The 18,169-nt window shown below is 54.1% G+C and overlaps 1 protein-coding gene across 1 annotated transcript; it reads right to left on the bottom strand.

Moving 5' to 3' along the window:
• Positions 1 to 1,107: 1,107 nt before the first annotated feature.
• On the bottom strand, positions 1,108 to 17,693 carry CTSD (cathepsin D). The gene is made up of 9 exons (XM_072864035.1): positions 17,464 to 17,693; positions 16,822 to 16,978; positions 14,368 to 14,491; positions 12,608 to 12,726; positions 8,418 to 8,617; positions 7,137 to 7,259; positions 5,803 to 5,947; positions 4,708 to 4,806; positions 1,108 to 4,025 (listed from the first exon to the last, which is right to left on the bottom strand). Exons 1-9 carry the CDS (start codon positions 17,523 to 17,525, stop codon positions 3,864 to 3,866), a joined length of 1,191 nt encoding a protein of 396 aa, XP_072720136.1. The 5' UTR covers positions 17,526 to 17,693; the 3' UTR covers positions 1,108 to 3,863.
• Between the last annotated feature and the right edge of the window lie 476 nt (positions 17,694 to 18,169).

The raw sequence follows: 18,169 nt of genomic DNA, 5'->3' as shown, positions 1-18,169 counted from the left end.
ACAATCCTGGCTCTTGGCTTCTCCAGCTCTTGACCAAGATCAAGCCTGTGATTGCTCTCACTGAGACATTACGTTCCGTACTCACAGCACGATTAAAAGCTTAGGCACAATCCCCCAGCAGAAACAACGCCCTCATATTCCCATCGATAAATATTTGGCAGCAGATGACTTGTTCTCCCCTTGGGCTATTGAGGAATGGTGGGCTGCATGATTGGTTTTCAGGACCCAGCCAGCCTTTTTGGGTTAAATCCATCTCTTTAACGTAGAACAGCTGATTGGGGTATTAAGGCACCCTGGGGGAACAGAGGCTTGGGATGTGCCAGTGGGGAAATCAGTTAAGCTCTCTGTGTGCTTAGATCTGTGCTCAGAAAATGGGATGGGACTTGGCTGCATCCATCTTGCTTATGTAGATGATGCTTTTTTCAAAGTAGGGATTAGCTCTTATCTTCCACCTGGCACATGGGGCCTTCATTCTGCATCGGAGTCTCCAGCTCCTGTACAGCAGTGCTAGGACTAAAAATCGCACAGCCAGGCAAGAGGGATTTTTTTTTCCTACTTTTTGAAAAAACAAACCCCGTGTTCTTCATCACTGGGCTCTGGAAGCATAAATTCCACATCCTAGTGGTATTTAGACTGGACTTAGAAACTGGAGTCCAGCTTTGGCTGCTGCAGGACCACTCTATGTCCCAAGTCTAGCAGGAGCTTGTTCTAGGTGGCCCAGAGGACCAGGGGACAGCTCAAGTACCCTGTTGGAGGACTACCCTTGGCAATACTCAGCCAGAGAGATGTGGCCCCAGGAGAAGGCTGTAGGCTAGGAGAGATGCTGGGAGTGCCTGCTGCCCCAGTGGTGCTGGGTAAGGCAGGTGACAGTGTCATGCCATCCTGAAGAGGCTGGGTTATGTTTTAATACATTGAAAAAGACAAACCCAACAGGCTGCTAGCATGTTTCCTTATCAGAGAGAAGGGAAGAAGCCCTTCTGAAACACGTACGCGTCCACCCAAGTGGGCAACCAGAGGTACTGGGCCAACAGGTAGGGAGATGCAGTCTCCAGCCACCGAGAAACAGTTTGGCATCTCAAACTGCTTAAGGAAAGACCACTCTCAGAGTTAAGAGGGGGAAATACTGTATTTTCTTTCAATTTTCTATGATGAGACAGTAATTCTGACAGCAAATTAGATTTAAAAAAAAAGACAGTCACGCAGTTAGAGTTTGGTTTAAAAATGCAAATAAAAGAACAAGGGGAGGAGACCCCTTCAGGGAAGACCACAATGAACCACTCCTCCAGCCTATCCTAAGGTGTGTCACTCAGGGCATCGTTCTGGGCCACACTCTTTCCCCAGGCAGCAGTCTCCTGCCTGAGGACAAACACCAGCCCAGCCTTGGATTACCGTGGAGGCTACAACACAGATGGCATAAGGCATTGCACACCCAGCAGAACCGCGGCCCAACGGCTTGTTGTGGGGCTGCGCTGCACATCCCGCTTAAATCTGATGCCAAAGACGTTCAAAACCTGCTGCCAGCTCCACATTGGGCTTCCCCCCCGCATCAGGTCTGATTAGCAGGTACCCGAGAGGCTGCCTCTGCCTCGCCACACTGGAGAAATCCTGCAGCTGGGAAACGATGTAGCAGGACTTGGAGGAGCTCTGGGCACTTAATCAGTGTGGAATCAGGGCTCTCTGGAGAGGTGCTGAATATCTGCTGATTTTAGAGTATCTGTTGATGAATTTTTTCGGTAACATGCTACTGTTCTCTAGCCAGGCTGCAACAGATTTCCTTAGGCGTCCAGATGCAGGGTTGCAGGTGAAGACTACAAGCAGGCAGAAGCAAGCTTTGGGAGCAGCATTTGTCACATCCGCGGTTGCAGGGGACAATGCATGCATCAGAACTGTGCCCAGGCCTGTCCCCACTGCCCACGCCAGACCCCTCCAAGGCATGAGGCATGGTTATAAAGCCAAACTGATCAGCTGCAGCAGGTGGGGACAGGGGACATCCTCAGACTACATGCTCACTGTCCTCCCACAGCTCACCTCAGGACCTCTTCCCCACCCGTGCCCATGATGCTCGTGGTGAATTCAATGTTGGGGATGATGTATATGTGTTTCACTGGGCATAACCATCTATTCACCCACTGCCCAAAGACCTTTCTGGGGAACTTCCTTGGCCCCACCAGTACTGCTGGCAGGATTATCAGTGAATTTTGGGGAGCCAGGATTTTACCATCTGTTTTGCCTGGCCTGGGGTCACAGACAGTGCTGATCTGGTCCTCTTGCCACCCTCAGTTTTGCCCCTCACCTGCTGCCACTCCTTAACTTCAAGACCTGATCCAGCACACTGGGAAAGCAAAGGGAGTCTGTTACTCCTAGCACAGGCTGGGATTCTTGGCAGAATCTCTTCTGCTCTCCAGTACTGCTTAAAACTCACTTTATCATCCTCCCAGCTCCACCAGTGTTTGCCTACTGACGCCAGCCCAGTGAAGCGAGTGGCTCCATATGCGCAGATCTCGGCTCTCCAGGAGGATCTGCGAGCACAGCTAAATCAGCTACAACCTCTCTGAAGTAGGATTGTGCCTTACTCCATCTGCAACACAGGGTGGACATGAACAGAGCTCTCACCAGCGTTATTAAGGTGGAAAGCAGGTAAGGAGGGTGTTAAAGGCAGCTGGGTTTTGGGACAGAGCAGCAGGGAAAGTGAATGCAAGTCCAGCAGCTTCCACGGCACCCTCCTGCCTGGGATTCCTGGCTCTGCCAACTGTCTCTTGAGTTTTGGGCAGTTCAAAATGCTGTGAATAATGTTTCCAAAAAGTCTTACATGGCTGACAAACACCCCTGGATTTTATCAGTGTGATTTTGGCTTGTAGATCACTTAGTTGCTTTAGGAAACATTATTCTCAACTCACTGGCTGTGGATGAAGCTGGGAAGATCTGCGGTTTGGGGAACCCAGAAGTTCACCAAACTTGAGAGAACCTGTGTCAAATGACTTTGCTCAGCAGAAAGCTGGGCCTTCATGGCCATGAATTCAAGTGACCTCTATTAAATCCTGTCTTGACCCCCTTTATATTCTTACTCCCTGAAGAGTCCCACTGGTTGGAGCCCCCTACAAACCCCTGCCTTGTTAGGTCAGGCACACGGACATCATGCCTCCAGCTCTCTCACTAGTGCCATCACAACACAAAAACACACCACCAAAGCCCTTGGGCTCTGAAACTCAACCCTTGGGCATGCTCCTGTGATTCCCCATCGCTCCAGCCTGGGATGTGCTCTCCCAGGACCAAGCCAGCACAAACCTGTTCAGAAAGGACCTAGTGGTTGCTGCCTCAACCCGTCGCAGAGGGGTGGTGAAGATGGACGCTCCTCCGCCACCCACTCCCCCCTTCATCAGTCAAAAAGCAAGAAGTAAATAACGTGTTGGACAGCCTTCCCCGTCCCTCTCCCCAGTGCAGAAGCCCGAACCCAAGAGCAGCCGCACAGCCTTTCTGCAGGAACAGAGGTGCCGGGGCTGGCTCCAGCCAGCAGCCCCCCTCAGGAAGGAGACCAGGGCTGGGAGATGTGAGAGGACCTTGTTCAGCTCTGAGAATCATTCTTAAAAACAAATACTGGAAGACCTAGCAGTAAAGCAAGGGGCTACTCCAGCCGGAGTTGTCAATTAGAGACCTCCCAGCACCACTTACTCAATGGAGGGGAAAAAGTAGCTAGCAGGGCACTAATGACTATTTTCCATGTAATTTTAAATCTAGTTCCATTTCATTTTCTTTTTTTTTTTTTCCTTTCCACTCACTGGGTTTCTAATCCTGGTAATCTTTCTCTACGGCTCCTGTGCATGTGTGTAAGTGTGTGTGTGGCAGAGGCAGTGGGCATCAGGCGCTTAGACACATTTGGCAAAGCCAACAGAGTCGTTATCACGGTCAAAGACGGTGTAGTAGGGACCAATGAAGACATCTCCCAGGATCCAGAGTGGGCCCCCGGGCGGTGGGACGTCCAGGCCTGAAAAGCCACTCAGGCAGATGGTCTCTCCTTGTACAGAAACCTAGAGAGAAGAGTGAGAGCTTCAGTGCAAGGAGGTCCTCCCCTTCCCTCAACCTCACAGACTCAGCAATAACACCTGCCAACGCTGTCTGCGCTTCAGCCTCTCCCAGCCTGAAATCCACAGCTTGCAAAAGTAACTCCCAACCTACCACTCCCATGGCTCCAAACCTAGCTCCTCCCCCTCCCAGAGCCCTTACGCAGCAAAGCATCAAGTTAAAGCCACACGTGCCCATAAACCTTCCAGCCCACGCAGCTCTGAATTAGAGCCATTGTTGAAATTCTGCACAAGATGGTCCTTGCAAGTTGACTGTGATGGCTTAAATGCCAGGCTGGTGGCCTCTGCTACGACAAGGCTGGCCTCATGGCACCAGAATCCAGCAGAAAAGGGCAAAATGTTTGTAGAAAGTGATGCAACAGCCTGCCTGCCCTTTTTCTCCCATCCTGCTAACCCTCATGAGCATCACACAGGGGGTCTCGTTCCTGCAGGACTTTGGTGACGTTGCCTGGGTCCATCAGCCAGTGCCACCACCCTGTCACCCTGACCTTTCAGACTTTTTCCCAAGTGCCAGCTCCAGCCTTGCTTTTGCTGCTCTTGCACTTTGGATTTCATGGTTGAGGTTTGAGTGGCAAAAGTTAGGTCTTGGGGGAGAAGCGTAGGACTGGCAAAAGGTGTCTGGACGCACCTTGAAGACATACTGCTCTCCGGTGAGCTGGTAGGGCTTCCCTCCTAGTGTTAGCGTCACAACAGGCAGAGATGACACCTTATCGCAGGGGATCACGTACTGAAACAGAAGCAGTAAAGGCTTTACAGGGCAGCTCCCATGCCCACAAGAAAGGGCGTGGTCTTCCCCGGGCACAACCACATCTTTGATGTGGTTTTTCCTAAGAACTGCTCATCTTAGGGTGCAGAAGAGGCTTGAGCTGGGGTAAGTGGGCTGTTCCCTGCCCGGGGCTGCAAGCTGAGAGGCCAGAGGGTTTTAGGGATAGGGATGGAGCCAAAGGATGCTGGGTTCAGCTTTTGGCTCTGCTGAGGCCCAGGGCACAGCACCTGACACGGCGCAGGGCTGGGGTCTTTCCTCTGCCACAGAAGGGGGGAGATGTGGCCCGATACAGCCTAGAGACACAGACAGGGACTCACAGTGTGATGAATGGACAAAGCTGGTTCAATTAACACTGGTGACTCCTGGGGGAGGATGACAGGTCTAAGCCAGTTGTTGCTGCAGCATGAGGTCTCCCCACACTGCAGAAAAGCCCTACAAGTGCTCATAGCTCTGTGATTTGGTAGGGGTTTCAGAGCAGAGCATCCTTCCTAGAGGGTCCTTATAATCTCTGTTCCTCCACAATTTCAGGGAGGAGAAATGACCTTGTGAGATTAGCCAAGATGGTTAAAAGCTTGGCAGGGAAGGGTTGTCATTTGCATTAAATATATTTGTATTAAAGTGCCTCTGGACTCACATTAACATGAATCCTTGGCCTCAGCTGCAACTTGCACCCCTTCTCCTCTGCCTCCCAGAGATGGGCAGCAGAGATGACCCAATGCCTCCCGAAGTTTATGGGACTGTGCTCTCTACCAAGAGCATGAGCAGGGTGTCGAACGCTAGCCGGGGTCAAAAGACCTGGTCCCTGCTATGCCAGAGGCTTTTCCAGGAGTACAGGCTGAGAACGGAGAGCAGAGGGAGCAGAAGACCAGGGTCTCTAGAAGCATCTGGGTGCAAAGCAGGGCGTCAGCATGGATGCCGTGATGGCCATGGACTCCCGGTTTCCCAGCCCAGCCTCACCTGGCCTTTGATGAGTGGTTTTGCACCGATGGCCGTCTGCAGCTCCTTCACTTCCTTGGTGGGGCCAGTGATGAGTGAGGTTCCTGTGTCCACGATGGCCTCGCAGCCCCCTTTGCACAGAGTCAGCCCATTGGCAACATCCACCCTGGGGAGAGATGCCCAGACAGAAGACAACCTTTAGAGGCCTCTCAGTGAAAGCTGTGGGGAGCAGCAGGCAAAGAGTTGAAGACCGCTGAGCCTGGGCAGTACATAAGCATGCAAGGGAGGGCTGTGACAGATGCCCAGGACAGACAGGCACTCAGAAATCCTGATGCAGCACCAATTTAGTGCACAGACCCCCTGACTCCCTGCACGGCCCTCATCTGCTCCCAAGTGAGCAGGTGCCTTGGTGCGTTACTGCATTTCTGCAGGCAGCCCAGACTGCTGCCTGCGTACCCTGCCTGCTAAACACCATGACTAACAGGCACGTGAGCGAGCTAAGGGCGATGCATTAGGGACTCATATGACCTGTGCTACTGCAAAAAGCAAAGGGTTAAAGGGGTGGTGTGATGGCTGAGGGGATCATGGGCAAGGGAAGCATTCATGTACATTGAAGAGGCAAGACAGGAGCTGCTTGGCTTCCTCACCTGCATCGCGTTTCACAGCAGCGTGGACAGATAAAGCCTTCCAGCCAAGGGTCTGCCATGCTTTGCCAACATGGCAGTGCTGGGGGAAGATGAGAACTAAAACCCTGCACTGGGGAAGGATGCAATCCCTGGGGAAAGGACACACTGATCACAGGCCACTTTTACGTTCCCATCACGTGGGACAGCCCAGAATAGACCGCAGGGCTGGCGGCCGGCAGCTCAGCCTGCTCTCCTCCCCTCTGCCTCCAACAATGTGCGCTGATTGCTGTGCCGTGCCCTTCAGTCAAGGGCTGGCTTCCTGGGGCCCCATCCTGCTCCTCCGGAGCTGTGTGCAAGTGAGCCATACAGTTCAGGCCTCGCTGGGAGCTCAGGAAAGCTGAAGTTTAATCTGTGGGGCTCACCCTGCCTGCAAGGAGGACACACCAGTGTTTTTCCCTGCTTTGCAAGCATTCAGCGGGCGTTTTCAAGGGCCAAGCCATAAACAAGAGGAAAGGATTTTGCAGAACATCTGCTGTTTTCTGCCTGTCCTCCCCTTCCAGCAACAAATGACCTAGCCTTAGGGTGGGATTTTAATCTGCTTTTTTTTTGTGTGAATATGTTACAGGGATAGAGAGGATTCCTTTTCGGGGAGGGTCTCAACCCAGCCCCAGACATGAGCTGCCTGCACACGTCTCCCAACACATGTAGTCAGGTGGAGAGGGGACTTACGCGTCCATGTGGACCTGCCAGTAGGCCTTGCGTGTGACATTGACCCAGCTGAAGTCGCCGCTGTAATACTTGGGGTCAGTCCCTCCCAGGAGCAGCTCACCGCCAGGCTGAGCAGTGGGGTCTCTGAAAAAAAACAAAACAAAACAACCCCAAACCCGTGAACATCAGGAGTAGAGTAAGAACAAGCCCCTCTGTGTGTCCCCAAAACACACACTGGGGTGCCTGGGGGTGAAGCACAGCATTAGCAGCGTTGGAGACGGACAACTTGTGTCACGCTGTAATATGTCAGTATAAGGACAGATACTGTGAGACACGCTGGGGTGGGGAAATGGGAGTATTTTGGCACAGCCAAAACATCCTGCAGCTTTTCGCCTCATGCTTTCGCATGGACACCTGGAGAAACTTGCTGCAGAGAACGGGGACAGCAAAGGGGAACTGAGCAGTGGTGCAGCGATTCCCCCAAATAATCAGCTTATAACAAGCACCTGTGCAAGGTTGGACATGGCTGATGCAGCGTTAGGTTATCTGCACACGACTCTGAGCCAGCCAGCAGCCTCCGAGCCGAATCCTCAAGGTTACCATCAGATAAAAGCTCGCTGCCAAGCAGATGGGAAGAAATATGGTGATGGGGGGAGGGCTGGTACTTGAGCGGCCAGCAGCAGCCCTCTCTGCCATCCCAGCATGCTATGTTTTGGGCTGAAGTAGTTCAGAGTCCCCCCTGCGGTGCCAGGACGGTGATGGGGTGTCCTGGGGGGAGCAGCAGAGGGTGGCAAGGCGTTGGGAGCCATGCAGGAGGATTTCCCAGGGGTGAGGGAGTGTTAGCCCCATCATTAGTGATGACTGGTGGGGGGCATGCTTGCCTGGGAGGTGACATGGTGGTGGCCACATGGCTCACAGATTTTGGCAACAGACTGGGGCTGTATTTACCCCCCTAACAGGGATTGCACTAGCAGCATGCAATCTCATGATCACAACCCTGTTTATTTTTATTTCTCTTTCCTCTGGAAACATCCTCTGTCTCTTCATCAGTTAAGAAATCCGGTAGCAAATCTACCCAACTTTTTATCAGTAAAGTGGCTGCATTTCTACTGCCCTTCTTCTTACTTCAAAGCAGTAAACAGAAGAGATTTTGGCCCAACTGCTCCAGCACGTGGACCTCCCCAACGGTGCTGGCCAGGGTGTAAAACGGCACATGGCAAGAGGTGCTACCAGAAAGCACAGAGAAATGCACAGCTGGGCTTGCCCTCACAACAAGAGGTGCGCCACCAAACCCAACACTACCTGTTCAGGTAGAAGGAGAAGATGTTTTTCTCAATCAGCTTCTGTTGCATGACGTTATCAAAGAAAGGGGTGACCTTGTCCACAGAGATCCTCGGGAATGCCATGCCCAGGATGCCATCGAATTTGGCAGCGATGAACGTGATGCCTGGCTGCTTCACAGCCTCCCCAAAGATCTGGTTCTTGATTTTCAAGTTACCGAGCTGAGGAGACATGGGGAGGGAAGCGAAAAGCAGATTGTTAAGAAAACTGACTCAGGGGACTGGGGCGGAAATGGGATCTCGCTGAACACAGGCTGTAGCGCGTCCCTCTGTGCTGCCACACTCCTGCCTGCTTTCACCCTTGCACTCATAGGCAGCTGCAGAAACCAGATACCCTGGTGCCACTCTCCTCGGGGTGGGGAGGTGGGGACAGGCCATGGTAGCCGCATAGTGACACCTCCTGAGTCCCTGCAAAGCCCAGCGCACTCCTACAGGCAGGAGCCCCGCTTTGCTCTTCACCCACCTCACTCAACACTTTCAGCCTTTTGCTGGGTCCCGGCACTTGGCCACGCCATTTTGCAGCTCCTCCTCTTTGCACAGAGAGCCCTATATCACTTTGTCCCCCTACATCCTTTCCCCTATAGCCTACTTCATCTTCTCCTCCCGGTGTGAAAAGCTCTTGTGCTGTGCCTTTAATCCTCTTCCCCACCCTGGACATCTAAGTCATCCGTGTCCTACCTCCTTGGGCGCTGCACCCATCCCTGGTTGGGAGCACAAATCCCTCTCACCTCTGCCAACGACCCCTGCGATCTCTCCTACATAAGAAACATCCCCCAGGATATTGCTGCATCTCCCAGAAAAGCCACCAGCCTGCAGAGACCTCCCATGGGAGGGGAGAAGACCCAGACAGGAAAGAGAGGTTGAGCCCGAAGCACAAAAATAGCAAGCGGAATACTGTGAATGCAAAGGTCACCTCTCTTGCCAGCCACAAGAAGGACTGGCGTTCCCTGCCGGAAAGCTGAAACGCCCTGCAAGGGCAGATCTCCCAAAAGAAGGAGATCACAGAAAAGAGGATAGCTCTGCTGACAGGGAGTAGGACGCGTCTGCTGGCTCCTGGCTTTAGCAGTTCAGGAGATTTCCGAGCTTCTGGCTGACCACGGGCAATTTTAGCATCCATGCTAGAATGATTTCAGCCTCTCAGCCTCCAGCTAGCAGCCCTCTAGTGAACTGGGCTGGACTGAAAAGCTGGCCTCTCCTACCTGATGGCAGATAACGATCTCTGTAAATTACTAATATCCCCCCAGGTTAGACAGCACAAGGCTGGGCTGGGCAGTGTTGGCTTTAATGGTATTGGAGGCTCATGCTAGGAAAGGGCCATTGAGCCTTGCAAAAGCTAAAAGCCACAGGGCAGGATGTGGGGCGAAACAGCTCGCAGCAACACATCCGCTCGCTGGCGTGTGGTGAGTGCCCCAGTTGTATGCCGCAGGTTTACAAAAGCCACCGCTCCACCACTTGGCACAGCTGGTCCTGCAGCAGCTCCAAAAGTTCAATAAGGCTTCCACTTAAAAAAAAATAAAATGCAATGGACTGATAAAACTGAGTGACAGGTTTGTTTGAATATTGCCCTGGTTGCACATCCCAAGAGGGAGGCAGATAGCTGCCTGGTGGTGGGGTCTCAGCAGACCCTGCCCGCGCTTGGTCCTCAGCAGGACTGAAACCCAAGAGCATCTTTAGCAGAGCGCTGGTGCCAGGTGACAGATCCTTCATCCCCATCCCTTGGCTGGCTCTTGCCCAGACACGGAGTGACTGAAAATCATTACCAGTGGATGCCTGCATGGTGGCCACCCTCCAGTGCTTTGCAGACAGGTGTCGGCACCCTGCAGCTCACCCAGCCTCCTTGTTAGCGGCCTCAGCCGAGCAGGCAAGCACCAGACGGCAAAGGCTGACTAGAATCGAGGGCCTCAGTGGCACAGTTTGGCACTGGGGCTTGGGGCTCCCCCCTGCAGAGGCACAGGGGAGAGGCGAGGAGGGGCATCTCCTGCGCGTTGTACCTGCACTGCAGCCCCGGGAGAGACCTCATGCCCCATGGCTGGCGATGCTTCCTCTGCTGTCCTTGAAGGACATCCCAAGGTTGGGCTGCAATAAAGGGCTGAGATGCCCAGCTGGCTGAACCCGCTGCTCTTCAGAGGGCAAGCAGCACCGAGGAGTGTGGTGCCACAAGGCATCATTCCTCCACAGAAGGAGAGAGGATGTTCGACATGAGCTCGTCACTCTCTCCAAAAAAAACTAAGGGCTGAGGGACTCTGGACCACCTGCCAGCCAGCACCTTTCAGTCAGATGCCAGTGCTACCACAGGCTCCTGTGTGCTGCTATAGCCGAGAGGGTCACCCTGAAGGCTGTTTCAATGTCTATTTCCAGACTACACCCAACTGGGAGCTTGCCTACGGGATGCTGTGCATCAGAGGAAGCATCTTGGTGTCCAGGCTGAAGGTCCCTGACCCTCTGAGTCGCCCTTGCGTACTGCAAGTGTGACACTGCTCAGGCTCCATGCAAGAGGTTTCTCTTGCTTCTGCCCAGACAGAAACCAACTGCTACAAGCTGTGCTGGCTGCCAAGAGCCATTCCCACTTCCTGAACAAGCTCAGACACAAAAATCCTTCCTCTGAGCCGCCGGGAAGTGGAGAGCTAATTAGCAAGCAGGCATTAGGGTGATAATTACACACCAAAAAAAAAAAAAGAAAAAGCTGCAATTTTCCTTCTGATTCACTTCAACCTCTGCATTAAGCTGGAAAGCGCCTAAACCAGCCCACACTTTCACAGGACAATAAAGTTCACTGTTCGCCTCGCTGCCCCACTCCATTACTGGGATGAACGCAGATGCCTCTGCCTGCTCTGTCTGTATTTTGCAAACCTAATCTAAGAGAATCCATTAATGCTACGTACATGGTGCCTTCATTTGTCAAGAGCTGCAGGAAGGCTCAGATGGGCAGCTTTCTTTGTGGCAGGGTGTTACTAAATGAACCGAGGGATGCAGGAAATAAACGACATGAAACGAAACTGGAACGGTCCTGAAGCTTGGTGGACTGCAGGAGACAGAGCAAAACCAGAGGTGCAAAGCTGCTGGCAGCCCCTGCAGCTCTCCCCCACAGCCTTGTCTGCACTGATTTTCAGGGTTCACTGAGCCCACCAAAAGCCCTCTCCCCCAAAGAGGGTCCTGCACCCAGCCTGAGCTGCTGGGATCTTTGGATGCAGTGCAGAGGCAACGGCTGGTGCTTCCAGGCTAGCCTGAAATTTTCCTGCTATAAGGACGGCCTAAAGAGTGCTCCTTGCATGAGCCACCCACTTTGGGCTCCTCTTGGATATTTTTCTTTTGATCCCAATGAAATTGGTAAACCAATACTTTCCAGTTGAACCTAACACGGAAAACCCCAAATCCCTAGATTTATGTGCTTATTCAAAACTTTTGCTTTGCCTCCCCCCTACAAAGCAAACATATGCTCTTATCCCTGCCAGGAGACCGAGTAATCTGGGAGCATGTGTGCTGCTGATGTTCGGCAGCTGGCAAACTCTCACGAGCATCTGTACCTGGGAGGCAGTCATGAAAGGCACCCACCCTTCACAGGACAGAAAGCTCAGCCTTTGCTTGCTGAAAAGGAAACAATGGGAAGCAACCACCAGCAGCCTGGCTACCTCAAGCTGGGCCCTGAATGCTGCTGGAGAACACCCCCCCAGGTGTTACTCAGCCTTTGCAAACATAAGCACTGGTTCTCGACACCAGACCAGGATGGGGCAGCAAAGAGTCCATTTCTGGCCAGTGTTTGGGCAGCTGCCCATGTGGATGTCCACTACCGTGTGGATATTGGCCAGGAACAAGCTGGGCACCACCAGCAGCCTGTGCGGTGGTGATGGCATGTGCTTGGGGTGGGAAATTTCCAGGGTCAGGAGGAAGAGGGTTGGAGGGATGGCCAGAGACCACACTCCTAGCCTGCTGACCTGCTGGTTAATACCTTCCCCCTTCTCTGCCTGCCTTGGCTATCGTCACCTCCTCAGTCACCATCACCACCTCATTTCAAAGCACTTGGAAACACGGCACTGACGCATGCTTTATATAAGTAGGGCACTCAAGAAGGGAGACCCCTTGAAATCAAACGGCTTTGAGCGCTCTGCCAAAAGCAGGCTGGGGCAGCTTGGGGCAAGGGCAGTTGTTACTCACCGTGACGGTGTCCTGGCTGAGGTACCCGGAGAGGCTTCCCGTCCCATAGTGGATGGCAAACTCAGTGCCGTTCTCCACATAGGTGCTGGATTTAGAGGCATCGTACTTGTGGTGCAGCACTGCAGCCAGGGAGGGGGACACAGGGGGACATGCAACATTAGTGCTCCTTGATCCCTAGGGCTCTCTGATACCCAACCCCACACCACTCGGCTCATCTGGACAAACAGACACTCAATGATGTGGAAGTGGGCCTGAACCCAGCATTTGCCAAGCCCAGACTGCTTAACAAAGCATTTCCAACATCTGGGGAATTAGGTGGGCAGATCCAATTTGGCTGTTAAGTCGGATTTGGCCACTGGGTATTAAAAGCCTAGAGGCTACGTGGCTGGTGTGTCAGGGTGCATTAGACAGCAGAGCAAAAAGTACCTCCCCATGCCATGGAGAACCAGGGTGGCTTTAAATATAGCCTGCTCTGGGCATGAACATTTTCACTTTATGGATTTATCTGTTTCTTTTACTAAGACTAGCTGGAAATTTTTTTATATGGTCATTGTTTTTTGCGCAGAGAGGGCTCAAAATATTCTTTTATTTACAGAGGAGAAGGGCTGTCCCCTAGTCTAAGCTGCTTTTCCCCTTGGAAGGGTTGGGAACTGTAAGATAACCCTGGTTTTATGGCCAGGCAGATTCCTCCTCCGCAGATTCCTCCCGAGTCACGAGCTGGGCAGCGGCACGTGGTGAGCTCAGCCAGCCCGGCTTCATGGCTGCTCGCTGAGCGCAGCAGACAGCGGCTGAGGGTGAACCAGCCAAACCCTACAGAAACCGACATGCTATACAGGGACTTTACCATCTGGATCCCAGTCTGGCAGGAGGTTAGGCTAGTTGCATAGTCATAAAACAAGCCCTTTGGTCCCAGCACCTCCTGCACTACTGCCTTGAGAAACCAGCTCCCTGCTACAGATAGGGAACCCCCAAGACAGACCAGGTCTGGACCTCACCACCATACCAGTGTCCTAAATGTCACTTCACATATGCAAAAAGAAGGTCCATCTCCTCTCTGGGCACTACAGGGCCATACAAGAAGTCCAAATTTCCTCCCTACCCTCAACAAGCATTGTGGGCCACCTTTCACGGTTGCATTTGTTGGCTCCACAGGTTTCTCCACTCTGCTTAAGCAGCACAGCTGGTAGCTTTTAAATGGTATTTTGCCATAGCTGGGTTTGACACCTTCAGCTGTGGAGGTTTATTGCATAGGAACGCCACAGAGCAAAAAAAACTTGTAGTCCCTAAGACATTCTCATCTCATCGTGCCTACCTGGCTCTTGTTAATTATAAATCCATAAACATGTACGCACATGATCCATGCGGCAATAAACCAGAAACTAGGACAGTTTGTATCAGATCTGGCAAGAAGCTCCCTTTTTTCACCAGCCTTGCGCAATGGGGCAACAGCAGTGTCGGTCTATAATTTGGGGAGAAACATTACAACCTGTGATGCTGCTCCCTGGCTGCAGGGCCGAGGCTGCTGGGGAAGGTTTGAAGCTGTGCGTGGGTGACATGGAGGGGAAAAAACAGGAAGGGAGTAATGAAGGATGGATGCGGGAGGTTGGGATCCTATTTCCAGCTCCGACCCTAACGAGCCCATCAGCCTCTGGCAAGCCCTTTCACTCTGCTGCCTCAGTTTCTCCTCTTGCAATGCCAGGATCTACATTTTGCAGGGAAGGAGAAGCTGTTGAGCCATGGCTGGCACCAGTGACACTTACAGCAGGCAATGTCCAGCAGGTGACAGTGCACAGATGGCACCCAGAGGTTGGAGGAGCCAGTGTCGAAGACCACAGTGAACTTCTGTGGGGGGGTCCCAATGCCGATCTCACCATAATACTGGGCCTGCAAAGGAGGAGAAGGGAGCCATGAGCAGAGGCAGCCGGCTAAAAGCAGGGATTAAAGACCAAAAAGTCTCTTAGGACTGAAAAAGGGAACAGCTTCTTATCTAGACACTGCCCTCCTCTTGTTTTTGACAGTGATGGGCTCCCAGCCTTCATCCTCTGGAAGGGAGGCTCCCCTTCGGTGTTCACACCTCATTGCAGCAGGTGTGAAAAGGATAAATCAGGGAGGAGAAGTGGGATGGGTGCTTGCAGGGGAGGACTTTTGGGGCAGGGAGACAGGGCAGAAAAGAAGGGCGAAGGTCTGCAGGCTGGCAAGCAGTTCACTATAGGGAAGACAAAAAAGATGGGAGGAAGCCAAGCAAAACACCTGTGTTATTGAAAAGCTGAAACTGTCTGGGAAGCTGCTTTGCTGGCAGGTTTGCAGAGGAACTGTGGGTTGCAGCAAGCAACAGCTCTGCCCACTGCAGGTGGAGGTACAGTTGCTGGGGCTTTTGGTGCAGGCTGGCAAGCCCCTGGGGTGGGGAGGAATAAAATGCTGTTGTGGGCATCGGAAGACTTTGGAGGAGCTGGAGGGAGAAAAGGAAATCAGCAGCCCTGCCAGAGAGGGATTTAGGGCTGCCGGGTGAGAGTTTGGGGGAAGTCCCTGTAGCACAGGTATCTGATGGATAACCCTCTGCCCTGCGAGTGCATCTCTGCTGGGACTGGAAGAAACCTGGGCAGCTGAGATGTTTGCAGGGCATCCCTCTATCCGGAGGGGAGAGGATGAATGGGGAATGCTCGGCAGGTCCCAGATGGACCCATTTTTCCCCAGCCCTCCCAAAGGGGCAGAGAGCCATGTCATGCTTGGTGAGCAGCTGGATCAGGGACGTGGAGAGAAGGCTGCTAGCAAGGGAAGTCAGCCTGTGGCCTTTCCAAACCTCCCGTGTACTTAATTAAGGGGGGGGCCAGGAGGGGGGGAGGAGAAAACAGGATTATCAAAGCTGCTCACCTCCTGTGCGCTTAGTTTGCAGGGGTTGCTCGCTGAGTAATTAATAATCCATTGTAATTAGCCCTAACGGGGAGGCAGCACTTGCTTCCAGGGATTCTGTAATTATTGCTGGGGCGTGAAAATTAACCCCCGGTGTAGGGGCCCCATACATCACATACCCAGACCCAAGAGGGGTCCCACGGGATGGTGGAGACCATACAGGGTGGTTGTGCCTTTCATCCCAACAGCTCCTCTGGCAGCAAGAGCATTTTTGCCTGGGCCAGGAGGGACCCAGTAGTCCCTTATCTCCCAACGCAGGTTGGGCTGGACCTACTGTGACAAGGGAGCAGAGTCCTTCCCCAAGTGGCAGCCCAAGCTGCAGTTGCAAGAGACGACGCCATGGTGCAACTGCTAGCGCCTTTCAACACCACCCATTAAAACACCGGCAGCCCTTCCCAGCACAGGTCTGGCAGGATGGTGCTGGCTGGGTGACAAGTGCCCCTGGAGAAGGGGAGCAGGAAGGAATATCCTGAATTAACACCCAAATATCCGGCGTCAGCTTTGTTCTGCCAGCCAGTGCTCGCATCCCACCCCCCCCAAGAGCTGCGACAGTACCTGCTGGGGAACCCAGAAATAGGAAACCCCACATGTGTCTGGCAGCTGGGCAAGAGCAAACCTCAGGTCCTTTATCTGGCTTCTCCTTTTATCACTGCTTCCACCATGAAAGTCCCTTTGCTCCCTAAGCTGCCGAGAAGAAGGTAGAGGTGCAGGGTGGCTTTTCCCCAAGGTCATGCAGAAGATAAGGGTAGTGAGAGGAAGGGTCCTGCATCCCCAGTCCCATAGCAAGCTGGTGCCCAGTCTGAGTCCTCTCCCCTTGCCCCATGCTCGCTCTTTTATGCCCCAATGTCCCAAGGAGTGGAGCATGATTTTTATGCCCCTGTCTTGCAGAAAGTGGAGCCCAAACTGGCCAGAAGACGGCAGGAAGGACCGCAAGTGAGCAGGCCCCTATTTATGATAGTTAATTAGTGACAAAGGGGAAAGGAAATGGGTCACAGAAGCTGCAAAGCTCCTGCTTGGGTGGCAGTGGGATGTTGATTATTATTAGTAGTATTAGTATTTTTAGCTTAGCAATGATGGGAAGCAACTTTCGGCAACCACTTGCCAAGCCGTGGGGGGGTGCATGAATCTCTCCTACAGGATTAACATCTCTCCCTCCTTCACCTTCCCAGCTGTGGTGGGACGGCAAGGCTGGCATGTCCCACCATCCCCCTGGGACGGGTACCCCAGAAGTGACAGCCATCGGCCAGCATTGCGCTGGGGTCCATCACAGTGAGGGGGTGGTCAGCAGGAGGGGCGTTACTCACATCCATGTAGTTCTTCAGGATCTCCGGGGTGGGCTCGGCCAGGTCAGCGAAGCCCAGCTTGAACTTGAGGACTTGGGTGAGGGCGTTCATGTCCGGGATCTCGCTGCCCACCTCATTCAGGACCCGCCGCATGGAGGGGAACTTGGTCAGGGGGATCCTGCAAGGGGAAGGAGAACACCCACCTGTTAATGGGGGGGTGTGGGGCGGTCCCCCCGGGCAGGGGGGCGGCACAGCTCCACCGAAGCCAGGGGACCCGCCAGCACGGGTGGATGAGGTTTGGGCTCCTGCCAGCACCCCGTGCCAGCCCCCCCTCGCTGTGCCACGCTCGGTGCTTTTCCCGAAGCTGGAGGATGGGGGAGGGTGGCAGGTGGCCGCCAAAGGCCACCGGGAATAGGGGAAGCCGGGGCGAGACCCCCCCCGTGGGCAGGCATCAGCCCTGAACCCCCACCTGGGGGGGGGTCTCAGCCCTTCTCCCCTCTGCTTTGACGGTGGGCAGAGCAGCACCGGGGGGAGGGGGTGCCCGCGAGAGGAGCGCAGAGGCCACCATTGCGCCAGCACCTGGGGTGCACGTCCCACGTCCCCCCCCATCCCCACCCCATCTGGGGGGCTCAGCCAGACCCCGAGGGTCCCCCCACGGCTCACCTGATGAGGGCCGCGCAGGGCCCTGCTAGGGCGAGCAGCAGGAGGAGGCCGTGGGGGCCCATGGCGGCGAGGGCGGTGGTGTCGGCGGTGGCAGAGGCCGGAGGGTCCCGCCGCTGGGAGGCCGCGACGCCGCGCCCGGCCGCCTTCCCTGTTTTTGTAGGCGCGGCGGCCCCTCTCCAGGGATTTTTCGAGTCAGCTGACGGTCTAAAATTGCAACCGGCAGCGTCACGTGAGGGCGGGCCGGGGCGGGGGCACCCGCGTGGGGTGCGGGGCCGGGGGTGCCGCCTCACCCCCCCAGTCCCCAGGCCTGACCCTGGGCGCCTCGGCCAGTGACTCAGCCTCCGGGAAAAGGGGAATAAACACCATTAAATAAATCACGAGGCACCTGGCCAGCCTCGGTGCTTGCTTTTGTTTTGTCTTTAACTTCCTTTTTGTTGTTTGTTGTTTGTTCTTCCCAGGTTTTCTGGCTTTTCTCTCTTCCCTGGGGAGGTGGGGGGGACACCCCTCAGCCCGGGGCCCCCTGAAACCCCGCTGAGTGCAGCCCCCCTCTCCTGCCCCCCCCCATCCTGGCATAGCGAGGGCTCAGCCTGCCAGAAGCCTGTGGCTGCTCACGGACCTCGGCCACCCACCCGCTGTCACCAGTGGGGTTTAATTTTGCAGCTGGGCCCACGGGGATGTTTGCACCCCCCGGCCAGGGGGGCCATGG

This window comes from Ciconia boyciana, chromosome 6 (assembly GCF_034638445.1).
Source record: "Ciconia boyciana chromosome 6, ASM3463844v1, whole genome shotgun sequence".
NCBI classification, from domain to species: domain Eukaryota; kingdom Metazoa; phylum Chordata; class Aves; order Ciconiiformes; family Ciconiidae; genus Ciconia; species Ciconia boyciana.
This window is presented reverse-complemented; position numbering and strand designations above follow the sequence as displayed.